Source organism: Myotis myotis, unplaced genomic scaffold (genome assembly GCF_014108235.1).
Source record: "Myotis myotis isolate mMyoMyo1 unplaced genomic scaffold, mMyoMyo1.p scaffold_m19_p_3, whole genome shotgun sequence".
Classification (NCBI taxonomy): Eukaryota; Metazoa; Chordata; class Mammalia; order Chiroptera; family Vespertilionidae; genus Myotis; species Myotis myotis.
The window spans coordinates 58043400-58071238 of record NW_023416335.1 but is presented as its reverse complement, the minus strand read 5'-3'; the positions used below and the strand labels follow the sequence as shown (position 1 = coordinate 58071238).

Below are 27839 nucleotides of genomic sequence, written 5' to 3'. Positions count from 1 at the left end.
AGTAGCAACAGTTTCTTCAACAAATGGAGTTGGGAAAACTGGACAGGTATGTGCAAAAAAATACTCTGGACCACTCTCTTATATCATATTCAAAAACAAACTCAAAATGGTTTAAAGACTTAAATGTAAGGCCTGAAACAATAAAAGGCCTAGAAGAAAACATAGGAAATAAACTACCCAACATCACTTGAGTAATATCTTTTTGGATACGTCCCCTCAAGCAAGGGAAACAAAAGAATAAACATATGGGACTACATCAAACTAAAAAGCTTCTGCACAACAAAGGAAAACTTCAACAAAACAAAGGCAATCTACTGAGTGGGAGAACGTATTCTCAAATGATATTTCCAAAAAGGAGTTGATGTCCAAACTATATAAGAAATTCATACAACTCAATAACAAAAAATAAACAATCTGATCAAAACAATGGGCAGAGGACATGAAAAGACATTTATTTATCCAAAGAAAACATAAAGATGGCCAGTAGGTATATGAAAAAATGTTCAACATCACTAATCATCAAAGAAATGCAAATAAAAACCACAATGAGGTATCACCTCACACCAGTCAGAATGGCTATTATCAGAACATCAACAAATAATTTCTTGGCGAGGAGGTGGAGAAAAGGGAACCCTTGCGCACTGTTGCTGGGATAGCAAACTGCAGCAGCCCCTATGGAAAACAGTATGGAGATTCTTCAAAAACTAAAAATGGATATACCATACAACCCAGTACTTTCACTTTGTGTATTTATCCAAAGAAAATGAAAACACTAATTTGAAAACTATATGTTCCCCCATGTTCATTGCAGCACTATTTACAATAGCCAAGATATGGTAGCAACCTAGGCTTCCATTGATAGATGAATAGATAAAGAAATAGTGCTGTGGGTGTGTGGGGGTGTATCCACTGGCAGCTGATCTGTTTTTACAGAGTGAAGGAGTCACCATCTAAAACCTATAAACTGTCACAGTCTATCATCATTGTAAAGATGTGACCATCATTTAGATTAACTGAATGATTTTTTTTTCTCTGTGATGGCTTTTCAGATGGTGATGTGTGTGTACACACACACACACACACACACACAGCAATAAAAAAAGAATGAAATCTTGCCCTTTGTGACAACATGGATGGATCTATTATGCTCAGTGAAATAAGTCAAAGACAAATGGTTTCACTTATTTGTGGAATCTAAAAACAAAACAAAAGCAGAATCATATAAACAGAGACCAAAGAAATTGTTATCAGAAGAGAGGGGGTGGAGGGATGGGTAAAAAGGGGAAGGTGAATATAGTTAACAATATTGTGGTAAGTTTGCACAGTGACAATTGATTACAAGAATTAGTGGATGATCACATCTTGAGATATAAAAATGTTGAATCACAATGTTGCACACATGAAACTAATATAACCAATATAAGATTGTATACCAACTATACTTAAATAAAAACAAATTTTAAAAAAACATTCATTCATTCACTAAGCATTTATCAAGCACTTACTATGTATAAGGCACTGTGTGTACTACATTGAGGAATGCACTGCCTAGCCCCCTAAGATTTCATAGTTTAATAGGCCAGTACAATAAATTGCCACACAGCCTGATAGGTGCTATCATTGAGAAATAAAAGCCAGGTTAACATTATATAAAAGTGGTTTTATTTCCTCTTTCTCTGTCCAGTATCCAATCTCCCTTCTTTTCTACTTCAACTGGCAGGGAAACCTCAGAAGGAAAGAAGGTGGAGGCTCAGCATGTCAAACAGTCAAGTTGGATGAAGGCTGAGGACATCCTTGGATTTGTACTTAGCAGGTCACTGGCATATCATTCAAAAAAACATTTTATTTAAATACTGCAATCTTTGCATTTCAGTGAGTGAGGGACGCCAAGTGAAGGTGCCATTTGGTAGAATTCAATAAAGAAACTGTGCTAATCTTTGGGAGAATTATACAAATGGTAGTCATTACTGGGACAACTTCAGACGTCTGTCACCTCCCCTCTCCAGAGCAGAGAGAGTAACGTAACCTCTGCTTGATGGATATGCTCATTCTACTAAATTCACCTGCTTGAATGGCAGCTGCCCACTCAATTTCCCTTTTAAAACCCACAGATGTGTGTGGCAATAATTGTAGGCCCACTGGCGGCTGATCTGTTTTCACAGCGTGAAGGAGTCGTCATCTAAAACCTATAAACTGTCACAGTCTGTCATCATTGCAGAGATGCAACTATTATTTAAACTATGAGATTTTTTTTTCCTCCCTCTGTGATGGTTTTTCAGACGGTGATATGTCATAAGCAAGCCACAATAAACTGGCGTTCAGCATTCTCAACCCATTAGTCCTGCCCATAATTTGGTGCTTTCAGGAAAGCATACAGAGGATATAAAAAGATTTTGTCTCTGTTTATGCCTGCCAGGAAAAAAAAAAAATCTAAGGAAATCGTTTATACATAACTACCTGAATAGGAGCTGAGCATTATGGCAGCTGTAGAGAGAAAAATAAATAAATAAACGAGTCTCGCTTATTGCCAGCTGGGAGGTGTCTTTGGTGCAAAGTCTCTCTTTGAATGAGGGCAAAAGTAAGCTCACACTTGCTTAGTATCCAAGAGTTCATAAAGCCTTTAAAAGACATCATTTCACTTAATCGTCACAAGAATGCTATGCCTTGCTAGAGCACACATCATTATTCCTATTCTCAAATGAGGCAATTGAGACTTAGGAAAATGTTGGTGATTCAGCCAAGGTTACAACAGAGTTAGTAAACAATAGAACCTAAGCCCAGAGCTCCTACATTCATAGCTCCTCCCAACAAAAGCCTGCAGTGGAGTCTTTCTCCCTTCGTCCTCTCTTTTATGTAATGAATTCATTTTTAAGTGTTTCAAAATGATGTGCAGTCAAGTCCAGTTTCCTCATCTGTGAAAGGGAAATGATAGTGGTATGCCGGAAGCCGGTCCATCCTTGCTGCTTGACACAGTCGCTGCAGGGAAGAACATCTGCGCAGCATATGTTTCAAGGGACCTGGCGTATATGGCACACTGTTCTTAATATGTTTGCTCCCCTTCTTGGTACTATGTGTTTTAACCAAGGTCACCTCCCCGAAAAAGGTTGTTTCCCCAGGTAGGGATTTTTCCCTGAAGCAAGGGAGGGAATAAAACCCCTTAACTAAGTGCCAGGCGGGTAGTTAATCACTTTAACTACGACCAATCATGCTTAAGCTACATAATCTTTACTCCCTGGAATGGAGATAAGAAACGCCCTAACCTTTGGAATAGAAATTGATAGGATTAAAATCAACTGGTATAAATACAGATGTAATAAGACCATAAAAGACAGAACTTGGCTGGAGATCCTCGCTAGAGAACCTGGCTAGGCTGCTGATCAACTGAATGCTGTCTCCGTGTCATTCCTTCTTCGCCTACTCCGTCCACACCTTTGGGAACCCCTGGACCTCCTGGGGCTGGACCCCAACAAGGGGTCACCCTCAACAAGATTATTTAATAATGGATGCTTATGCTAAAGGCGATGGCAATAACATGGGAAAAGGCCTTCCCAAGAAAAAGATAGCACCAGGGAACTATGGGAATACTCCTGGAAAAGGACCATATGCTGTTTCCAGCAATCCATATGCATTTAAAAACCCAATTTACAGTCAACCTGTTTGGGTAAATGACAACCACAGAGATCAAAGTAAGAGACGGCTATCAGATGAACTTGCTGGTAATTCAGAGAGTTGGAGAGAATTCAGACAAGGACCTAGAATTCCTGTTATGAACCAACCAAGAAAAGACTTCTTTCAAGAAAGTGAGGATGGATATCGGTGGCAAGATGGAAGAGGCTGTAGAGCTGTAAGGCGACTATCTCACAAAGACCCGACAAGCCTGGAAACCATGTCAGAAGTGGAAACAGGAAGCCAGGAAGACAAGATGCAGAAGTCCAGACCTAGGAAGCCACGGAGGACTAGAAATGCGGAAAGTGAATTGGACGGGGACTTGGAAGGCCCTGTGATCGACGAGTCTGTGCTTTCAGCAAAGGAGCTCCTGGGTTTACAGCAGGCTGAGAAGCAATTGAAAAGGGATGGCACTGACAGGCTGAAAAGGCCACTGAGAAACTACCCTACAGCAAAGTACATCTGCAAACTTTGTGATGTTTTCATTGAATCCATTGCATCTTCCCATGAGCATATGAAAGAGAAGAGGCACAAGAAAAACATTAAGGAGAAGCAGGAGAAAGAGTTGCTCACTACATTACCCCCGCCTACGCCCTCCCAGATAAATGCAATTGGTACTGCCATTGACAAAGTTGTACAGGAGTTTGGGTTACTCAATGAGAACTTGGAACAGAGACTAGAAATTAAACGTATCATGGAAAATGTGTTCCAACACAAGTTACCAGATTGTTCTCTAAGATTATATGGGTCATCCTGTAGCCAATTGGGTTTCAAAAATTCGGATGTAAACATTGACATTCAATTTCCAGCCAGTATGTCTCAGCCAGATGTGCTCCTACTTGTTCAGGAATGTTTAAAGAACAGTGATTCTTTTATTGATGTTGATGCAGATTTTCGTGCTAGGGTGCCAGTGGTGGTGTGCAAAGAAAAGAAAAGTGGTCTTTTTTGTAAAGTGAGTGCAGGAAATGAACAGGCTTGTCTGACAACAAATCACTTAACTGCCCTTGGAAAACTAGAACCAACGCTGATTCCTTTGGTGATTGCATTTAGGTACTGGGCAAAGCTTTGTATAGATCGCCCTGAAGAAGGAGGTTTGCCACCATATGTGTTTGCCCTGATGACAGTTTTCTTTCTTCAGCAGAGGAAAGAACCCCTTCTGCCTGTTTATCTAGGATCATGGGTTGAAGGATTCTCATTGAATAAACTGGGCAACTTCAACCTAAAAGATATTCAGAAAGACGTCGTGGTCTGGGAATACACTGATAATGCCACAGGGGATGCTGACACAGCAAAAGAAGAGGCACTAAAAAAAATACCTGTTAAAACAGGACAGGAATCATTAATATTTGATTTAAAACACCAGCCTTCAGTGCCAGTTGGGCAGCTCTGGGTGGAATTGCTTCGATTCTATGCTTTAGAATTTAATTTGGCTGATTTAGTGATAAGTATCCGAGTCAAGGAAATGATATCTCGTGAATCAAAGGATTGGCCCAAAAAGCGCATTGCCATCGAAGATCCCTACTCTGTTGAAAGGAATGTGGCAAAAACCCTAAACAGTCAACCTGTGTTTGAATACATACTTCATTGTTTAAGAACAACATATAAATATTTTGCTCTCCCACACAAAATTACAAAATCTAGCCTTCCGAAGCCTCTGAGTACTGTTACATGTTCAGAATATTCTAACGAAGTAGCAGACAATGCCTACACTGGATCAGGGGATGAGGGTGCCCTATCTGAAGAGGATGAGGAGGTAGGCCAGTCTAAGTACGAAGACTCAAAAGAATGTGGAAAAGATGTGGCTGGAGCTCTACTAACAGAACTTAATAAAATCAGTCTTAAGGAGGAAAATGTATGTGAAGAAAATTCAACCATGGATCCATCTAACTTCTATGAATTTAGTAAGCTCACCTTCACCAAAGGCAAGTCTCCTGCAGTAGTGTGCAGTTTATGCAAACGAGAGGGTCATCTAAAGAAGGACTGCCCTGAAGACTTCAAAAGAATCCAGCTGGAACCTTTGCCACCATTGACACCCAAATTTACAAGTATCCTAGATCAAGTTTGTATCCAGTGTTATAAGGATTTTTCTCCAACTATTTTAGAAGATCGAGCTCGTGAACATATTCGGCAAAACCTAGAAAGTTTCGTAAGACGGGAGTTTCCAGGAACTAAATTGAGCTTGTTTGGCTCCTCCAAAAATGGATTTGGGTTCAAACAGAGTGATCTTGACATCTGAATGACAATTAATGGACTTGAAACTGCTGAGGGGTTGGACTGTATAAGAACTATTGAAGAATTGGCCAGAGTCCTCAAAAAACATTCAGATCTGAGAAACATCTTGCCTATTACAACAGCAAAGGTGCCAATTGTAAAGTCCTTCCATTGGAGAAGTGGTCTGGAAGTGGACATCTGTTTGTATAACACATTGGCCCTTCATAACACAAGGCTTCTATTTGCTTATTCAGCCATTGATCCCAGAGTGAAATATTTATGCTATACCATGAAAGTTTTTGCAAAGATATGTGATATTGGTGATGCATCCAGAGGCAGCTTATCATCATATGCATACACACTTATGGTGCTATATTTTCTCCAGCAGAGGAAACCACCAGTCATTCCTGTCCTTCAAGAGATATACAAAGGTGAAAAGAAACCTGAAATATTTGTTGATGGCTGGAATATTTATTTTTTTGATCAAATAGATGAACTGCCCACCTATTGGCCAGAATATGGAAATAATACAGAATCTGTTGGGGAGCTCTGGTTGGGACTTCTTCGTTTCTACACAGAGGACTTTGATTTTAAAAAACATGTTATTAGCATCAGAAGAAAAAGTCTGCTTGAGACTTTTAAGAAACAGTGGACCTCAAAATACATTGTTATTGAAGATCCCTTTGATTTGAATCATAATCTTGGAGCTGGAATATCAAGGAAAATGACCAATTTTATATTGAAAGCATTTATTAATGGTAGAAGAGTATTTGGTATTCCAGTCAAAGGATTTCCAAAGGACTACCCCTCAAATATGGAGTACTTTTTTGATCCAGATGTGCTAACTGAAGGGGAGTTGACCCCAAATGATAGATGCTGCCAAATTTGTGGGAAAATTGGACACTTCATGAAGGACTGTCTTTTGAGGTGAAAAATGAGGTGATGGTGAGATCAGGAAGATACCCTAAACCAAAGATACCCTGAGAACAAAGACAAAAGAAGCAAAGATGACAAAGAAGTTCAAAACAAGTGTGCAGAGAGGGAGGTGTCCTCAAAAAAGGAAAAGCCTGGCCCTAACCGGTTTGGCTCAGTGGATAGAGCATCAGCCTGGGGACTCAAAGGTCCCAAGTTGGATTCCGGTCAAGGGCATGTACCTTGCTTGCAGGCACATACCCAGTAGGGAGTGTGCAGGAGGCAGCTGATCGATGTTTCTCTTATTGATTTTTCTAACTCTCTATCCATCTTCCTTCCTCTCTGTGAAAAATCAATAAAATATATTTTAATAAAAAGAGGAAAAGCACGTGTAGTACATGCCTCATAAAAGAAATATGAATTGCTACTCTTGTAGCTTTCCTGGGCACTTTAGCAGAGAATGCCCAAATAAAAATAATAATACTCAGGCCAGATGGCAAGCTCCTCAACAGCCTGGAAATACATCAGGGAATAATATTAATCCTCCAAAAACTGTTTGTCCCCGATGTCAGAAAGGATTCCATTGGGCAAAGGAATGTAGATCAAAATACCATAAAAATGGTTGACCTTTAAATCCTACAAACCACTCCCAAGGAGGTTCTATCCCATCATCTCAATTGGGAAACTTGAGAGGGGGCCAGCCCCAGGCCCCTGCAATGATAGGGGCATCAACCCTCAACCCCTCTGCAAATTTCAGTCAGTCAGTGACCTCTTCAGAGCAACTCAGGCAGTGCAGGATTGGACCTCCATTCAACCACCCATGCAATACTAACCCCAGACTCGCCAGTAGCAGCCATTCCTACAGGTGTGTCCGAGCCGCTGCCTGAAGGAACTGTAGGTTTAATATTAGGACGGAGCTCCACCTCGTTACAGGGGATCTTAGTCATCCCAGGAGTTGTTGATGCAGACTACACAGGAGAAATACAGGTTTTACTTTCCCCACCCACCACAACTATACAGATTCAGCCCAACCAGAGAATTGCCCAATTATTCCTGTTACCAATACATAAAATAGGGACAACTGTTATCCAGGAAGCCAGAGGGGCCGGAGGCTTTGGATCTAGTGATGCAGCATTTTGGATACAAGAAATTCATGCTGCTAGACCTACAAAAATTTTACAGATTCAGGGAAAACCAATTGAAGGTCTATTGGATACAAGAGCAGATTTTTCCTGCATAGCAGGGAAGGACTGGCCCTCTTCGTGGCCCAGGCACACCACCTCCACTTCCCTAGTAGGACTAGGCAAGGCATCTAATGTAAAAAAGAGTTCTCAGATTTTAACTTGGGCTGATGAAGATCAACATTCAGGAACATTCTGTCCCTATGTAATTACGACTATTCCTTTTACATTATGGGGAAGAGATACCTTGTCTCAAATGGGAGTTCTATTATATAGCCCCAGTGATAGAGTAACATCACAAATGCTAGACATGGGATTTAATCCAGAAAAGGGATTAGGAAAAGGAAGTAATACCTCACACTCCCCTACAGGATTTATAATTGGGGCCATTGCCCTTAGGACTGCTGATCCCATAGTCTTAAAATCATCACAACCAATATGGATTGAGCAATGGCCCTTAACATCTGAAAAGGCATAGGGCCTCCTGTACAATAGCCTCTGCTGATTCAGTCTGGTAGAAGGATACACAAACCAGACAAGAGTTTTACCAGATCTAGTAATGATGTGGGGAAGAGGTTGTGTTTTGTATCTTTCCAGAAGGAGCAGCCTCTGCCTCCCTCCTGGGAACCGTCACCCCTGGGAGGCCGAGTTAGCACACCTGACCAGTGCCCGTCTGCAGCAGATGTGCAGCCCTGAGCTGGAACCACCTGTCCATTGGGAAGATCACATGTGCCTCCTTTTTGTCTGTCCATATGTCCCAGCTTTGCCCCACATCTCCTTTCCTTTTTCTTTCTTTCTTTCTTTTTTTTTTAATCTACTTGTTTGCTGGTTCTTTGGCCTTTCTCCTTCTCTCCTGAACGCAGCCTTTTCTAGAATCTCCCTACCCTACTGTTCCAGGAAGGGTACCTCCCTTTTCTGCAGTGACTGGGGCTGTCTGGTATATGCCCCATACATGGAGCTGTCTTGTGCCAAGAGCCTGACATCCTGGGCTGAGAAAGCCCTGTCCCAGGACTACATGCTGACAGGCCATTCCTCCTTTCTCCGGTATTGGGTCCTCTTGCCCTTGTGTCAAGAGGAACCCTCTTCTCACAGTCCATTTGCCCACAGTTGTTGCCCTGGGCTTTCTGTTCATGCTGAGGTTGAGGCCTCGTGGTGGCCAGTGCCATGGATCTGTCTCTTGCCCAATTGTGTGAGCTAGGCCCTCCCTGGAGAAGAAACCTGGGTTCCCCAAGAGATGTGACCAGAGCCAGGGCCCCTCCAGCAGGCGAGGGGAACCCAAAGCAGGTGCTGGGCATGAAGGCCACAGGGGCATAGGCTACCAAGGAGACAGAACTGAACCTCTTGAAGGGGGGCGCTGCCCCTACCTCATTCGCACACCTCACATCACCCTGCTTGGCCCCGGAGGATGGCTGGTTAGCCAGAGATGGGTAAGATTCCTCAGGGAAGGAACAACCTAAGACAGGCACAGTCGCAGAGGGACCATCAGGAGACAACTTAGGGGTCAACAGAGGTGGGACAGACCCTCACCCCCACAACTTTTCAGAGGCCTGAACCCTCACCCCTTCTGAGGGAGGTCTCCTGCACCCCTGCTGCTTTGCTTCCCATGCCCAGCTCAGATTGGGACCCAGGTAAAGACAGAGACTGGCTGACAGCAGTTGCCCTCTCCCTGCAACAGGACTTGTTTCCCATTTCTGCCTTGGACCACAGGGAAAGGAGCAGCTGAAGGAAAGGGCTATGTCAGGATGCTGCCTTCTTCCCTTCTCCCTCTTTTTTCTCAACACTTCCATGCCTTGTAGTTCTTTTGCTTTCTCTTCTTTTTCTCTCTACTACCCTCCATCTCAGCCTCATCCTCCTCCTCCCCGGTATCTTCCATATCAGCCAACCCAGAGGGCACAGCTGACTCCTCCCCGGACACCGACACCACCATCAAGCACGGCCCTGATGGACCCTTTGATGCAGCCCTTTAACTCGCTGACGCTTCAGAAAGCCCATAGCCAATGACACCGCTCACTAGCCAGATCAACAAGGACAACCAAACCACCGACTTGAGGCTGAAATCCCTTGACTGAAGAGGCCAGCAACCTTCTACAGGAACAAGGCTCCTTGTGCACTCCAACGATTATAGCTATGTTCGCTATTATTGCTTGTCAGTATTCTTCTGAGTCTTAAACAACCCAATCTGAGAGGTGGCCACTGATTTACATACGATCATTTAAAAAAATAAAAAAGGGAGAATTTTCCAGAAGCCAGTCCATCCTTGCTTGACACAGTCGCTGCAGAGAAGAAACATCTGCGCAGCATATGTTTCAAGGGACTGGTGTATATGGCACACTGTTCTTAATATGTTTGCTCACCTTCTTGGCACTATGTGTCTTAACCAAGGTCACCTCTCCGAGAAAGGTTGTTTCCCCAGGTAGGGATTTTTCCCTGAAGCAAGGGAGGGAATAAAACCCGTTAACAAAGTGCCAGGCGGGTAGTTAATCACTTTAACTATGACCAATCATGCTTAAGCTACATAATCTTTACTCCCTGGAATGGAGATAAGAAACGCCCTAACCTTTGGAATAGAAATTGATAGGATTAAAATCAACTGGTATAAATACAGATGTAACAAGACAATAAAAGACAGAACCTGGCTGTAGAACCTGACTAGGGAACCTGGCTATGATGATCAACTGAATGCTGTCTCCATGTCATTCTTCTTTGCTGACTCGGTCCACACCTTTGGGAATCCCTGGACCTGCTGGGGCTGGCCCCCAACAGTGGTACTTGCCTTTTACAGTTGTTGATTAAGTGATGTGAGGCACAGTGGTTGTCCAAGTGTGGCCCCTGAACCAGAAGCGTCGGTATCACTGAGGATATGTCAGATACACAAAAATTCTCAGCCTCTCCCACACCTATTGAATTAGAAACTCTGAGAGCAGAGCCTACCAGGACAGGCACACCTTGGAGATGCTGTAGGCCCAGCTCCCAACCACCCCAACAACACCAGTGTAGGGATAACATGAGTTGTAATCTGTTTTATAGAGAAGGGTCTTGCCTTCAATTTGTAAAAACACAACATGTGTGGAGCACAGTACAGGGAAGAGCAATCAGACGAGCAGTGCAGTTAACAAGAGGCCACCCACCCACCCCCCACCCACCTGTGCTTGTTAGGTTTGCTAACGTTTGATCACTGATCTAGCCCAGTGCCTGGTGCACAGTAAGTACTCAGCAATTCTTATGTGCGTTGTTATTATCGACATCACTGTTGTCATCTACATTTGTGTGAAAGGTTTCTAAACCACAGTAAAATATCCTTCAAAATAACAGCTGGAAATGAAATTACAACCAGCCAAGAAGAGCAGGCTTAAAGTCAAGATTATCAGCACAAATGGTCTTTGTCCTCATGAACCAAACAACATTCCTGGTGAATTGCAACCATCTGATCACGCCATTTCCCTCTTTAAAGATCCATCAATAGTTTGAATTGCCCATGGCACCAACTTTAAAATCTGGCTTTTCCTTCCTTAACAAACTGGTGTGTATCACTCTCTTCCTCCCCATTCACATCCCTGACTTTTCTCTCAGATGTTTTAATAAGCTATGCTCCTGTCTGTCTCCTGATTCCTGGTAATTGCCCTACTGAGAACCATTATATATCTGGAAAAGGAAAGGATGCAAAATAAGTTAGAAATTAGTCCATTGGTCAAAATAGGCCAACTGAGTTCCCACCATGTGCCTGATGTAAACCAGTCAAATGCTGGGGCTCTTTGGAGGGGGGAGGGGGAAACAAACAGACCTTATCACTAACTTAATAGTCTAATGGGAGAACAGGCATTAAGCAAGTGTTCACAAATAATTAAATTGCTACATGTGTGCAAAGTTCTACAAAAGAGAAGTGCAAGGTGTTGAGGAAGACTATGTTGGGATACATGACATGGTCTGCAAGCAGCAGCGGCCGGGCAGTGGGCTCATGGAATGACTCCTGAGGAAATGACCTTCAACCTGCACGTGAAGATGTGTGGACACGAGGCAAGAGGAAGGAGTGTAGGGTGCACACGTGGCCATCACCCCCACTAGAGGAAATAACAAGGTCTGGGGGTGGAAAGGGGCATGGTGCCTTCAAAGGCAGTTTGGCCAGGACAAGTCAGAGTTGATGAACACCTGTCCACTCTACGCTCTATGATCAATATCAGGATGAAGCATGGTGACGTCAACCAATATTAGCTTTATTCTCTGTGTTTGCCTAAGAACCCAAGAAGCTATTGTTAGGTTGTATTGATGAAATGTTGGAAATCTAACAAGCAAATCAGCCATGAACAGAAATCCAAAGTCCTTGGAGTATTTTGGATTCCAGATCTCATAAAAATAAATAAATAAATAAAAACTAGGCAGAATGAATGGTGAAGAAATGTGATGAAAACTTAAAGGGAACTATATTATTTTTGCCTCAAAGAAAAAAAAGATGTAATTTTATATGGGTTTTCTATATATGAGAGACTTTTATATATAAGAAGGTGGTCTGTTTTTCTACATCTCCGTTGAGAATAGAGGAAGAAGAAATGTGTTTAACCAGCAGTATTAAAAATATAGGTTTGATTAAAAAAAGTTTCTTGACAATAAAGAGAATTAAGTTTTAAGTATGTTACTAAGGGAGATTTAAATACTTTACCCAAAGGCATTTCTAAAAAGGCCAGGTTTTCCTATATTGGAGATACTTTCCCTGAAAGCAGAATGGTGAACTACATTTGTTCAGGTAACTTTGCTGTCCCTTGAAGACAATTCCAAAGAAAGTAAAGATAAATCGAAACAATAGTGCCACCTAGTGGCAAATTCAGCAATATACCACACTATGATTCAATAAATCCCTATATACTTTATATATTAAAACTGATTAATCTTTTTATAATATAGACACAAACCTTTTCAAGATTAGATTTCCCCATTCATCATTCAGCACATACACGTAAGGAAAAACAAGCCCAAAATCATGGGGCCAACGCATGAGTAAACCCTCCAGAGGGAACTGGCCGATTATAAGTATTTCCATAGAGTTTAAAGACTAAACCCAACAGAATTGGAACAATTTAATTAATTTCTTAACAGCCACACTCTCAAGGCTGTGGCTGCCCCCGACTTGAAGTCAAGTACAAATCTCTGTTGCCGAGATTAGGGGTGACTGCTGATGAGCAGTCATCAGAAAGCCAAAATGAGTGAGAGGGCCTTTGGGGCTGCCCTCCTGCCAGTCCCTGCTGGGTGATCGCTCTCAGACAAGGTCCTCTGAGAAACACCCCCTTGTTTTAGGTGGTCTTCCTCGTTGTACATACAAAACTCCAGTTTTGTTGTTAGAAAAACTCAGGTTCACAAGCTGCCATCGACTGAATCAGTCACCACAGAGGTAGAGTGTTTTGAAGAATAGTTCATGAAGGAATGCCCAAGTCTGGCTAACAGTTCCTGTTCTCCTGCCTTTCACACTTCCTCCCTCCTCCCTTCCCCCTCGAGTCTCTCCCACACACATTTGTCTCCCTATTGATTCTCTTGCTGACACTCAAAATGTTTAACTACTACATGTAGTGCAAAATATTTAAAAGTTTTAGTCCTAATATTAGCAAGGAGATACAGTATCCTTTTATTAGATTGCAAACATACTTGAGGATGCTCTGAAGATATTTGTTTTTAATGTATAATTTGTGTTGTTGATACTATTATAGATGTCTCCCATTTATTTTATGTAAACATATTCATATCATATCTATCAATAAGTGCCTTAATTCTTATTTGGAAGTTAACGCAATCAAAAAATGTACTTTCTTGTCCTTGCTCCGTGGTTGGCAAACCACGGCTTGCGAGCCACATGCGGCTCTTTGGCCCCTTCAGTGTGGCTCTTCCACAAAATACCACGTGTGGGCACACACGTACAGTGCGATTGAAGTTTCGTGGCCCATGCACAGAAGTTGGTATTTTGTGGAAGAGCTGGTATTTTGTGGAAGAGCCACACTGAAGGGGCCAAAGAGCCGCATGTGGCTCGCGAGCCACGGTTTGCCGAGCCGCAGTTTGCCAACCACTGCCCTAGCTGGTTTGGCTCAGTGGATTGAGCGTCGGCCTGCGGACTGAAGGGTCCCAGGTTCGATTCCAGTCAAGGGCACATGCCTGGGTTGCAGGCTTGATCCCCAGTAGGGGATATGCAGGAAGCAGCTGATCAATGATTCTCTCTCATCATTGATGCTTCTATTGCTCTCTCCCTCTCCCTCTACCTTCTCTAAAATCAGTAAAAATAATATTTTAAAAAATGCACTTTCTCTCTCTCCCTTGCTATTTATGAGGAGCATAGACAACAAAAGAGTAGAATGCAAATCAGTCAGTGTGGTTAACTTTTTCTTTCTATCTTCATCAGCCAAAGCTTCATTGGACAAGTTGAAAATTGGTAACTAGCAATGTACTTCCACAAATGTTTCTAAAAATTATCTTTGTTGTCTCTGATTCTATTAAAAAGAATTCTCTCCTATTACAAACAAAAGTAAAACAAGTAAGCCAAGGAAACGGAAGCGATGTATTTATTGGAAATGAACTAGACGTTACATACACCCGATGCAGATGTGATGAAGATGTAACAATGCATGAAGCGTAATTGATGCAACGTTTACAAAATCACAAAAGAAAAGGAAATCCATTTTCAAAAGAAATAGTGTATCCAAGACACCTTAGTCTCTGACCACCATAATACAACTCATGTCGCTGCCTCTGAACATCCAGAATAAAATTTCCTTTAAACTGAACAAAAGTTTCTCTTCCCAACTTGAAGATTCCTTGGCTCTCACACACATCAGGCAATTTTCATCACCAGCGAGTAACAGAAGGATATTTTTCATATTCCTCATAGGAAAAAAAAATACCTCCTACAAGTAGAGACATTTTGGGGAAAATTGAGCAGCAAATCAGTTGGTGGCCCCAATTGAATGGGGTATATAGAATCAGCATTTCCTAGAACCTAGAAATTACATTACCTTGACTAATAAGATTTCATTTTCTTGTAAGGAACTGCCTGGATTAGAGAGCATGCTATGCTGATTGGTAACAGGAGTCAGTACAATTATACTGGGGAACAGTGTGGAGGGGGCTTTTCATCTGCTCATCAAGGTTGTCCAAAACCTTTAGAGCTTGACTCTTCTACTCTATGATACAGTGTAGCTTGTGTATATACCAAACTCCCTTCGAGGAGAATTATCCCAGACCATCCGTGATAATATTAGTCCTGCAGAAAGCAGTAATGATCAATGCTGTTTGGAAAGGCAAAAAGGCACCTACTTCCAGAGGCACCGTCACAGAATCTTCTCTGAAACGGAGAACTGCCTGTGTGCTTTAAACGTCGCTTCCCTTCCAAGCACCTACCACACCAGAACGTCTTCCAATACACCGTCCGTGGCCGAGAAAGCTGGGCGCCCCAACACAGGGGTATGGGTCTCAGATGGGCTTTCTGCGCTTTCCCCTTTCCTTCCAACACACTTCATCAGCTTGTTTTATACGTTTCACGGTTCCCACACATGTTCACATGGAAGGGGGAGATGACTGTGAGATGATTACATTCTATCAATTGTCCAAATAAAGTGTCTGAACATAGCCTGTCATCTTTAGCAAACCAGCCATGATTGCATTTCCTTGTCCTTCATTTAAGGTAGAGAGAAGTAACAGCTCCCACATTTTGGTGGGAAAATGGCAAATCCTGTCACCACTGTGGCACCAAGTAAAGGGGAGACAAATGTGGGAGTGATTTAAATAAAAAGGGAGGAAAACTGTTCAGGTCCTAAGTTAAAACTCAGAGGCCTGATATTTTTAGTTTGAGTTACAATGCTGGTCTAATTTGCTAGAAAATTAGCAACAATTCTCTTCCAGGCGGGTAGACTCAGCCTTGCCTTTTCAGGCACATCAAAGGTGCTGCCCGAGCAGCCTCAAAATGCATGTAGACTAACATGCCGGTTGGCACAACGCAGGCTGGGGAGAAAGGTCCCCGAAAATTTTCCTGGGAAAAACCACAGGAGCGTGACTGACAATCAGTCATCTTCCTGGTATAGACACACATCAAGTCACAAATGTTACCCCCCCACACACACACACACACATACACTACTGAGTGAAACATGCTGTTCTTTGGAGAAAAAAATACATTCATTTTTTTCAAGTATATTTCAATAGACAAAGATTCGCTAGCTTTGTTTCACTACAAAGATGAGATGATTTCGCATGTGTGTAAGGGAAACTTTACCCTAACTTCCCTTTGGTGTGGATTTTATGAAGTTTTGATTTTAAAAATTGCTCTAAATATACATGGACCTCCTTTTGTCCCGAAGTGTGAATTCTTGATGTCCATTTTCTATATGTACATAGTCTACAACAACAGAAATTAGTCCGCCTATGCCCAATGGCTTAGGGTTGGCAAACTCTGGTGAGAGTGAGGCCCACTGGCGGGGGTGGGGGCTGGGGCTGGGGCTGGGCTGGGGCTCAGCCGGGACGCGGTCCACCCTCAGTGTCTTGCCCAGCACAGCCCGCAGCTCACAGACTGTCCGCAGCATCCTCCGAGCCCCGGCTACGCCTTGCCCCCGGCCTTGGCTTTATGGTTGGGGTTGCAGGTCAGGTCTCTGAGCAGCGCCTCGCAGTCGGCCAGAGCGTCGGCAGGCAGCAGCTTCCGGATCTGCTCCACTGTCTTCTGATAAGCCATCTTCTCCTGCTCCAGCGTCCGGACTAAAGACTTCATTTTGGTCTCTCTGGTCAAAAGATTTTCCAGGTTGGATTCCAAGGTCTGGATTTTAGCATGAGCTATCTGTTGGGGGGAGGAGAAGGGAGGAGAGACAAAATAAAAATCCTCTAAATAAAAAATGTGAAGACTCTGGTTTTTCATTGTAGCAGCAACCAGACCTATGTATATTAAGCAATCTTATCATATCTATATATATAAAAGCCTAAGTGACCATTACAACCAGTTGATCAAGCGACCAGTTGCTATGACGTGCACTGACCACCAGGGGTCAGATGCTCAATGCAGGAGCTTCCCCCTGGTGGTCAGTGTGCTCCCACAGCCAACCTACCATGGCCCCTCCCCCCAGCAGGCCAGCCCCAATCAGGACTGGGCGAGACGGCCCCAATTGCTGGTCAGGCTGAGGAACCCCACCCATGCACGAATTTGTGCACCAGGCCTCTAGTGACTTATAAAATAGTATGCGAAGCAGGTACTCTGAAACCTTCCATGAAATGGAGATTTTATAGGTTTCTCTAAAAATATAACTATGATACTAACAAAATACATCTCATTTCACTGAGCACACCAAAAGTGCAACATTGTCATCAGTCCAAGTTGGAGAGGATCCTCACTCCATACATTGGTGCTCCCCCAGAATGAGTGGGATCTGATGGAGAAACAGGAGATTCCTGACTGCCTTGAGGTGCTAAGAGGGACTTTTTACTAAATGGACATGCAGGGTTTTCTAAACACACTTAGAATCCTATCAGTTTTTATGGGTGTCAGCAGTACTCAGGTAACTTGGGAACCCAGACACAATGACAACATGAGCTGTCAATGAAAAAGTTTGTTATCATTAACAAAAATCATTATAATATAAAGCAGGTGCAAATACACCTCAACCTTGCTTTCTCCTCAGGCATGTAATGCCTGAGCAGACTCAAAATGCATGTAGACATACTCAACTAACCATCGTTGAAATATCCATGTAATCATGAACAATACCCTCAACTGTTTATTTTTCTTTTCAAAAACAAACAACGTTGGCTCTTTTTTTGAATAAGAAAAAGCATAAAATTTCTGATGGGCCAGAGCTAACGTAAGATGAAGTAAAGGAAGTTAGTGTTCCTTTTCTTGGGGAGTAGTTACTCTAGCATCCCCTTGTTTCTGAGCTGGTTCTCTCCTAGTTGGTCCAGAGGTTCACCAATAGAAGCAGACTGTCGTGGTCTCTAGTTTGGCAACAGGTGCAGTGTTGGGAAATGAGTGATAAGCAGAAAGTAAGGAGCCATTAGGCACTGAAGCTCTAACTCAGAACTCATCTCTCTACCCCCAGAGGTGTGCCCTCTAACCTTCCCTCCACTGAATACTCTTAAACCCAACCCCTCTAGGCTTGAATACACAGCACCATTATATAATTGCAGATGTGAAACTTTACTTTCCATTAAATTGCTCATTGCGGTTTATTTATAAACTAGAGGCCTGGTGCATGAAATTAGTGCACTTGGGGGGATCCCTCAGTCCAGCCTGCACCCTCTCACAGTCTGGGAGCCCTCGGGGCCTAAGCCATCAGTTGGACATCCTTAGTGCTGCCGTAGAGGTGAGAGAGGCTCCCGCCACCGCCGCTATGCTCACCTGCTGTGAGCCTGGATTCTGGCTGAGAGGCACTCCCCCTGTGATAGTGCAATGACTACCAGGGGGCAACTCCTATGTTGAGCATCTGCCCCCTGGTGTTCAGTGCGTGTCATAGAGACCACCGTTCAGTCAATTTGCATATTAGCCTTTTATTATATCCTATAGGCCCAGTGCACAAAATTCATGCATGGTGTGTGTGTGTGGGGGGGGGGTGTCCCTCAGCCCGGCCTGCACACTCTCCAATCTGGGACCCCTCAGGATCAGGCCTAAACTGGCAGTCGGACATCCCTCTCGCAATCTGGGACCGCTGGCTCCTAACTGCTCACCTGCCTGCCTGCCTGATCGCCCTTTACCACCTCTGCCTGCCGACCTAATGCCCCTAACTGCTCCCCTGCTGGCCTGATCACCTCTAACCACCCCTGCCTGCTGGCCTGGTCACCCCTAACTGCCCTCCCCTGACGGCCTGGTTGCCCCTAACTGCCCTCCTCTGATGGCCTGGTTACCCCTAACTGCCTTCCCCTGCCAGCCTGGTCGCCACTAAGTGCCCTCCCCTGCCAGCCTGATCCCCTAACCGCCTCTGCCTTGGCCCCTGCCACCATGGCTTTGTCCATAGGATGTCTGGAAGGATGCCCGGAAGATGTCTGGTCTAATTAGCATATTACCCTTTTATTAGTATAGATTATATATAATTTTGTATTCCCTCGTAATTATCAACTTCTTGATGGCAGGGATTATGCATTACACATTTTCATTCCATTCTCTCAAAGGTGTCTCCTGTTCTTTCCATTTCTGTGGGTTTTACTCTAGACAATTCTCATCATCTCCGATCAGACTTGTGCAAATGTTTTCTAGATGGTCTCCTGCCTTCTCTTCCCATTCTAACCTGCACCACTTTCTAAAACAATGGCTCAAACACTTGGAAAATGTTTCCCTCTCAACAGGATGAAAGTCATGCTCTTCTGCTTCACACGGAGAGTTACCTACAATTCCATCGTGTTTATCCCATCACGCCTCAACAGAAACCATAAACTGGCACCAAGCTTACTCTGCTGCTGTGCCGCATCCTCCTTATTTATACCAACCCCTCCACTCCTCACTCACTCCTTCCACCAACCATTCAGAGTTGGCTCAACCCCTAAGTTCCCTAGAGCATTCCCAGTTTCCCACATGTAACCTCTCCTTCCTTGAATTGAACCAAATACAGGATGGGGCAAAATAGGTTTATAGTTGTGAGTACACAAAACACAGAATTTGTTCATGTATTATTATTTTTTGTATTAGTTTCCATACAAGCAACTGTAAGCCTACTTTGGCTCCACCCTGTATGTGCAACACCCATTGGGTAGTTAACCAGATTATACTTTGAGTTGCCATTTAACTCTCTTGTGAGTGTACATTTCCTCTCTCAAGTGATAATTCAATTTGTATGTACATTTGTAGCCCCACAGCATGTGGACATAGTCTGACACACTGTGGCCCATCATCAGCAATGGTTCATTCCATGTCACATCCCTATTATTCTGGTATAGCTCTGTACAGGCAGGAGGCGTTCAAGTGTTTTTTGTGGGGGGATTTCTGGTTGTTTGTTTTGTTTTGTCTTGTTTTGTTTTGTTTTTTTGCTTGTTTTTGGTCAAATCTTTATCTCTTTACCTGCAATTTTTCTAGAAGGTCCATGTTTTGCCTTTTCAGTTGGTTGTTGGCCCTCTCCAGCTTCTCTACAGGCTCACTGTCCTCACAGGCATAGGACGATTCCTGCAACTCATCCTGCAGCACGTGATACTCCACCTCATAGGCATGCAACTGTTTAGAAATGTCCATCTCAAAAACCTGCCATGAAAACGCCACGGGTTAGTCTGGTCTTCAGTATGTATACTGATATACAGCCTGGGTAGTGGGTGTATTTCATAGAGATGTCCAAATACTTGTTAATGAGGAATAGCGTGGCACAGCAGGAATGTCAATGTAAGGAAAAATAAATTATTTCTACACACATGAAACACTGTCATCATGAAGCCAAGATTACAATAAGTTAATGTTCAAAGATATTTGGTAACCAAAATATACACAATCTAGTAACTATCTCCCAACATGTAGCATACCAGAAAAATAACATTAGTTACTGAGTACCTCCTATCTATGTTAGAGATCATCTGTGCTGATCAGTAAGCAAAATTGCATAGAGTATTTCTATAATAATGACACTCAAAGCCCTTCTAATTATTTATCAATGGGACAGAAAGGTCATATACTACACATTCTGATCCATTTGCTAAGCCATGGTGAGCCTCTTAGGAGACATCTATGTATTCTACCACACAGAGAATCTTCAAAATTGTACATCCTGTGCACTGCACAGAGCTGCGGGGTTTAATCAGGCTGCCTCCCCTCTCCCATATTGCTGCCAAATAGGAAGACAGGTTATTTAGCAGTTAGAGGATAGGTAACCCTCCTTAATCTAAACATGTGGGGGAAGGTGAGGCAGTCGCTGCCTCTTAAGCATTGGTGTCTACACTAACATTGTGGAGAAAAAAGAGCCCACAAAGAATTGGACTTATCATTTTATAATCAGATATACTCAAATCTAAGAATTTAAGTGAGATTTTTAAACAATCTTTTTATTCCTCTCAAACAAGTATCACTCTTTCCTTACTAGTGTGTATGGACACAATGGACTATTGTGCAATCATTAAAAATGATGATATCAGCTGTATTTATTGGCATGAAAGAATGTCTAATACTTCACAGATATTTTAATTAAGAATTAAGTTATGCAATAGCATGTATAGTATAATTTCACTTATGTAAAAAAATATACATATTTATATGTATATATAAGCAAAGGGAGATGTGTAAAAGGTAGTTTAAAAAGTTTTAAATTTCAAAGTGATAAGGTGAAGGGATTAAGCAGTACAAACTGGCAGTTATAGTCACACAGAAAATGTCATAATACATAAATTTCACGTTTCACTTCTAAATAGAATATAGCTGATCAAATAAAAACCATCTGTCAAGCAAAACTACATCTTTATGCTAAAATATTTAATATATAATTAGTAGAGGAAATTGCTTTATAATCTTGTTATCTTATTACTATCATGTTGTAAAGCATACCTGGGTGATAATTTTTTCCATTTCAGATGTATTCATATCAGGTAGCGTGCTTTTAAGAAATTCAACAATATTTTCGAAGCTTTCACATTCCATTATAAGTGTTTCTTGGCTGTTCAGCAGGCTGAGTGCAACCTTAAATATAACTTCAGTTCCCTGAAGAAAAATAATATCTAAAAAAAGAGATAATTTTCATATCAAATTATGCATCCACTATTGTAAATAGCATGCTATTGGTGTTAATAGTTTTGTGTGTTTTTTTAAATTGTGGTTATTGTTTTAAATTACTGCAGCAAAACCACCAAATATTTTGCCAAAGAATAGTGGTCAAAATCACCTAGATTTAAAAACAAAAAAATTTTCAACAATAAAGATTTAAAAAAATAATAATAAATAAAAACAAAAAAATATGATGGAAACAAACATGTGTATTCTTCTTACTACAAGGTATCATCAAAATATCATCCTAAAACACATTAAAATAGCCAGCTATATTGTGAAGTCAGCAACTGTTATTTCCAGAGCACAAAACTGAAATGAAAAGTACTATATATAAACTAGAGGCCCAGTACACCAAAGTAGTGCACTCAGGGGCGGTCCCTCAGCCCAGAAGTATACTCTGATTATTAGGTACAAATGAAAGTAAAGGCCCAATACAGCTCTCTCAAATACAGGAGCGGATTCTTCTTCTTTCCCTTGTAATATCAATTTTATTTAAGACCAATATGGTTTCAAATTACTCTCAGAACAGAGCCAGGCATTTTTATTCAATTCTACTAGCAATCTACGATTCTGTATCACACATGATAAAGCAACTGGCTAGAAGTATATTCCTTTGGAATAAATAACTGTTCCATTTGCTCAGAGGCATCTCTTACCAAAAACTCTGGCTACAAATCCTAATGGAAATTGAGAGGCGAACAGTGTGAGGAACCAGGGGGCAGCATAAAGACTGGGACTGATTTCATTTTCTTCCAGGTGATTGTAGAGCTCTCTGTGATAGTCATGAAGGAGTCTGGACAGCTGGTACATTTGAATCTAAAGTTAATTTGGATAAGAAAATAAAATGTTATGCATTTGTCTGAGGGTGCATAAAATACACGAAGTTTAATTTTATTGCTCTAATATTCAATGACAAATTCACCTATATTCAAATAAATAAAAGCAGTATTACTTTATTTTTATTGTTATTGTTATGTTATGTTACGTTATAGTTGATAGTTAAGTTCACTTAACTGAGGTCATAAAAGCAAGTCACAGGAAGGTCATCTAAGACTATTGGGCAAGTTTTACCATCATGTGTGTTTTGGTTTAACATACATATGGAAACTAGAGGCCTGGTGCACAAATTCGTGCATGGATGGGTCCAGCAGGGGGGTGGCGGGGGAGAGTGGCCATGGGCAGTTGGCCGGCAGCTGCCCTTTGATCAAACTTCCGGTGGAACTCCAGGTCGAGGGGACAATTTGCATATTAGCCTTTAATTATATAGGATAGTCATTTTTCCTCATGTCGATATTAATGTAGGAAGGGAATAACCAGAACTGTCCTGGTCCAGGACTCCCGTGGGAGGCCATTCTAACGTCAGGCCAGTCTCAGAAAAGCCTCCATTCCAAAGAATCTACCACATTCAGTTCAGAAGCAAAGCTTACTCTACTTGCTGAGCTCCGTGTCTGATTTATGATGGAGCTCTGGCCTACACCCACCAGGCCATAGACACTGCTAGGCTTAGCATGTTACAGAGCCAGAAGCTTGCGATGTGACTTCTAATGTCCAAGGTATTCCAACAGCTTGTTTTTCACGACAAAGGGGATTAAAGCAAAACCTGCAGTCTGAATGTTTCTAGTATTAAAATAAAAAATTATTTCATGTGGTTACTGAGTTGATTACTGATATTTCAAAAAGATTATAAACACAACATATAGCAACTTTTAAACTTATGTCTGTAATAGCTAAAGGTTAAGCAGTAGCAAACAATAAACAAATTTGTGAATCGGGCTTTGATTTATATTTTTATCCATACAGTAATAGATTGAGTACTGGTTCCCTGATCAGTTATATCAGCTTAACATTTTGGTAAGAAATATAGACAATAGCTTATAAAATCTAACAGTCTTCTTTCACGAGAAGATATCATCAAAATATCACCCTTAGTTAGCTCTATAAAAATACATTAAAATATACAGCTATGTTGTGAAGTTAGTAACTGTTGTTTCTAGAGCACAAAACTAAAATTCAAAATACTATATATAAATAAAGCAAATTATTTGTTTGATCTTTATAACACATATCTGTGGAAACTAAGGTTTGACACAAACTGTAAAAGGAAAGAAAAAGGCACAGGAAGTCATAGCTATAAAGTAAGAAGCTTAGCTTTAGCTACAGGCAAACATAAGATTTAAAAATGAGATTTTTATCTTACTAAGTCATATTGAAAAAATCCTATATTTCCCTTAGGCCATTTACAATTTATAAACTAGACATACTGAGTTATGTCAAGAGAAGTTATATCAAAGTGCTTTGGTAGCACAAAAATCAGAGAAATCTAATTAGCAGAATAAAAAGAACACACAGCATCAAAAGCATTCTGCTCTTGTATAGTTATGATCATAATTCAAAAGCGATACTTCAATGTTTAATTTTTTTAAAAAGAACCCTACTTTTTTCCTACATTCTAAACTAGGGCTGGAGAACATTCCATGAATATATATTTCCATTAAATTTATTTTGAAAAAGGCAAATAAAAGCAAAATTCATTCTTCTTTCAAAGGAAACTTTAATAATAAAATGCCATTTTCTAAGATAAATAATTCTTCCATTCTACCTTATAGATAACATGGCAAATCTTCAGATGGAAGAGGGGAGATACAGGGATAGGTGAGAAGTATGGGGCATGAGAAGATGGAAAAAAAGTAGAGACCAAAGATTTTACATAAAAAGATATGATGCTTGTACACTCAAAACAATAAACTGCAGACACAAAAAAAATGAGACATAGTTAGAAGGGTCCTCAACTCCCTCCTCCTTTTACAGACAGAGCCTACAATACCCACACTCACACTACACAGGTATCAGAAACCATACCAAGTGCTCCCAAGCCCACTGCTGCTTCCCCTTTTGAAATTCATATTGATTAGACAAAAAACACTTCTTGCTCGAGAAAGTGGAAAAGTGTTTACAGAGCAAAAAGATCTACTCTTCTAGAATAAGGTTCCCTATCTTGTGGCCTGTAAAAATGCTACCACCAAAAATGTTAAAACATCTTCATTTTCATTAGTACAGATTTAACAGATTTTTTGGCAATTGCAAGTCATATTAAATTAATACATAAATCCAATTTATATAAATTTTTATAATGTGAAATTGATGAGATATCCTATATACTAAAGATGTAATATGCAAATGGCTGCTACATAACAACCAATCGCATAACAACCGGATCACGGATCAGCAGGAAGGTGGGGCAGCGAGCTACAAGTGGGCGGTGGAGAGCTACAGGAGGGGGCAGGGCAGCAAGCTATGAGGGGGAGCGGGGGGAGGGGGCAGGGGAAGCTACAGGAGGGCGGCAGCGAGCTACTGGTGCACGGATTTGTGCGCAGGGCTACTAGTTTTTAAATAAAAAAGTCATTGCATTTTTTAAGCGATAGCTATATCTATCTTTTTATTTGTTGACCAAAATCAGCTATTCATAAGTACTCTCTACTCCTTGCAATTCTAAGGAAAGCTACCAAACTGGTATTTCTGGAAATCAGAACTATTTAATTCCTATAAGGGCAGCAATACTTCCTATCCGATATGAGACTAGTAAATTATTCAGCAATAAAATGAAAAATAAAACCTTCCATGGTCATTATTATTTCACTTAGGGAATGTTTATAGACCTAGGAATGGTCAACAATTAGGAACCAAGTCACCGTATCTGTTTTACGGTGAATGCCCTCCATGTGACCTTACACCTGAAAACCGAACACTGAGAGGAAAGCCCCCTCCCCTACCAAACCGTCATCTTCACAAAGAGAAATGGAGCACTGCTTCTCCACCATCCCCTCAGGAGGATCCCATACACTATCATATTCATCAAGTGAAAACATCAAGTCTTTTTTGCCTGTGCATTGGTAACTAAGATATTAAATGAGAAAACTGAGCCCTGGGAACCGGGAAATAGAGTACATTGTAAAAGCATTTTTTAATCTTTTACTTCTTATCCAAAGCATAATATTATGACTAACTGGGTATCATGCTGACCTCACTTCAAGGCAAGAGAACCCTGACATTCCTCTCTTTAAAGTCTTCCTTTATATTTTTACTACTAAAAGCTTTAAACTGCAAGGTAGTGGTTGTTTGGGATATCCTGTCTACAGACAAAATTTAAACTTCTTGTTAGAAACGTATATACTAAGGAAAATGAAGTTTAAACTAGAGAGGAGAAATGTGTAAACAGGGAGTTTGAACTAAGTTGAAGATAAAAGTAGCAGTGAATACCCTACTGAACCAAAAAATCTTAACAGTGCTCCTTCAGAGCAGGCTCAGAAAAGCAGGCTGACACAGTACCATATACTTTGAACTTTTCCCCATCTAGGAACCTATTTGACCTTATGATAAAAGAGGGGAACCTATCTGACCTTATGGTAAAAGGCTCAGAAAAGCAGGCTGACACAGTACCATATACTTTGAACTTTTCCCCATCTAGGAACCTATCTGACCTTATGGTAAAAGCATGATACCCAGTTAGTCATAATATTATGCTTTGGATAAGAAGTAAAAGATTAGTAAGCTCAAGAAGAACCATGACATAGACATCTGCCATTTCTGCATGCCTCCAAGTAAAGGAATAAAGACATTATATTTTCAGATTTTAAACAAAAGACCTATGATTCTTTGCAACTGACAAGTTGAGGAAAAGTGAACTAAGATGACTTAATTCTTCTTCCATGTAATCTGTAGACTTAGGGGACAGTGGATCCAAATTTCTTTAAATCTACTGTATTTTAGAAGAGGTTTGCTCCTAAGATTTTCTGGTCACAACTTTATGCATTCCCTGAGAATGTCTGCAGCCTCACCTGCAGCGACATCATGTCGGGTCTGTACTGTTTGCGGAAGCCCAGGTCATACATGAGGAACTTCAGCATTTCAAAGGCTTGCTCTTCACTCATGTGCAAAAGCAGGACTCCAGCCACAAAGCTGATCCCCTGACAGTAACCCACTTCTTTGTCCAGCAAGGAGTAGGCTTTCAAGAGGTTGAAGAGTGACAGTTGCCCTGCCCCAAGCTGTGCTGAAAAGTAAGGGTGAGTAGGAAATGTCCTTCCTGCAAAGGAAAAGAAAGGAAATATTTTTGAGATGTCCTCGTGCTTTGGAGACCAGAGCAAAACTGCAATTCAATGATTTCCAGAAATAAACATTCTTGCTCAAACCAGTTGGAGTTGCTTGGACTGTCCATGGAACTGAGTCTCTCTCTCTCTCTCTCTCTCTCTCTCTCTCTCTCTCTCTCTCTCTCTCTCCCATCCCCCAAACCCCAAGTTCTCCAGATCATCACCCTATCTCCACATACAAGACAGGGAAGTAAACATAAACATTTTATGCTAACCAGAATTTCTATCTGGGGGGGGGGGGGGTGGACAAGCATAAACAAATCAAGGATATATCTAGAAGAGATCTCAAGAGAATAAAATACAGAATTTATTCTGACTATAAATCAAGGCAAATTCTAAGGTCACATAAAGACCACCAGCTAACTGAAACCATAAGATGTGTCATTATTTAAAAGGAAATCTTACTAGTCCTAAACAGATTTATTCCTGCTTCTCTTGTAATATGACACTGAAGGGACTTTTGGGAGCTGTTTTGTTTTACATTCAATCTGTCATTCAGGAAATACTTATTTTTCAAACATCTTTTGCTCTCTGTTTCTTAAACCACCTCCACGAGCCATGTGGACCTCCTCTCTCTCTCTCTCTCTCTCTCTCTCTCTCTCTCTCTCTCTCTCTCTCTCTCTCCAATATATCGAAAAAGGACAAGGAAAGTAAGGGGTCAAGGTGATTTCAAAAACATTTCTCTCAGGTAGTGGAGCGCTGTCCCATGCACTGAAGGGTCACAGGTTTGATTCCAGGTCAGGGCACATACCCAAAAGACCTATGATTCTTTGCAACTGACAAGGTTTCGGGTTCCATCCCAGGTTGGGGTGCGTGCAATTGATGCAACCAATTGATGCTTCTCTCTCACATCGATGTCTCTCTCTCTTTCAAGTCAATGAAAAAAAAAAATATATATATATATTTTTAATTCCTCTCTAAAATTCTCCTTTGGATATAAAATTACCACAGAGATACTGCAGCCAGCAAACACAATCAGTCCTGGATCACTGAAAAGTTGGTACTAAACAGAGAAACAAACCCATCTTCACCACCAACGCTGTGCACAGG

General features: G+C 41.4%; 2 protein-coding genes across 10 annotated transcripts in view; one reads left to right on the top strand and one right to left on the bottom strand.

Moving 5' to 3' along the window:
• Nucleotides 1-23: 23 nt before the first annotated feature.
• LOC118650416 (terminal uridylyltransferase 7-like) lies at nt 24-13125 on the top strand. The gene is given in 3 exon segments (XM_036298896.1): nt 24-46; nt 3472-6957; nt 13059-13125. Coding segments are annotated over 3 exon segments (3576 nt in total).
• Nucleotides 13126-14488: 1363 nt separating this feature from the next.
• Nucleotides 14489-27839, bottom strand: part of TBC1D4 (TBC1 domain family member 4) — a 196706-nt gene continuing 183355 nt past the window's right edge. For all 9 annotated transcript variants that reach the window (XM_036301318.1, XM_036301317.1, XM_036301319.1 and 6 more), the window contains 5 exons: nt 26481-26725; nt 22302-22461; nt 21427-21596; nt 19966-20142; nt 14489-16767 (listed from right to left, as the gene is read on the bottom strand). In XM_036301318.1, coding sequence (XP_036157211.1) covers nt 16534-16767; nt 19966-20142; nt 21427-21596; nt 22302-22461; nt 26481-26725 — 986 coding nt within the window. In that variant the 3' untranslated portion in view covers nt 14489-16533. The remainder of the gene's footprint in view (nt 16768-19965; nt 20143-21426; nt 21597-22301; nt 22462-26480; nt 26726-27839) is intronic.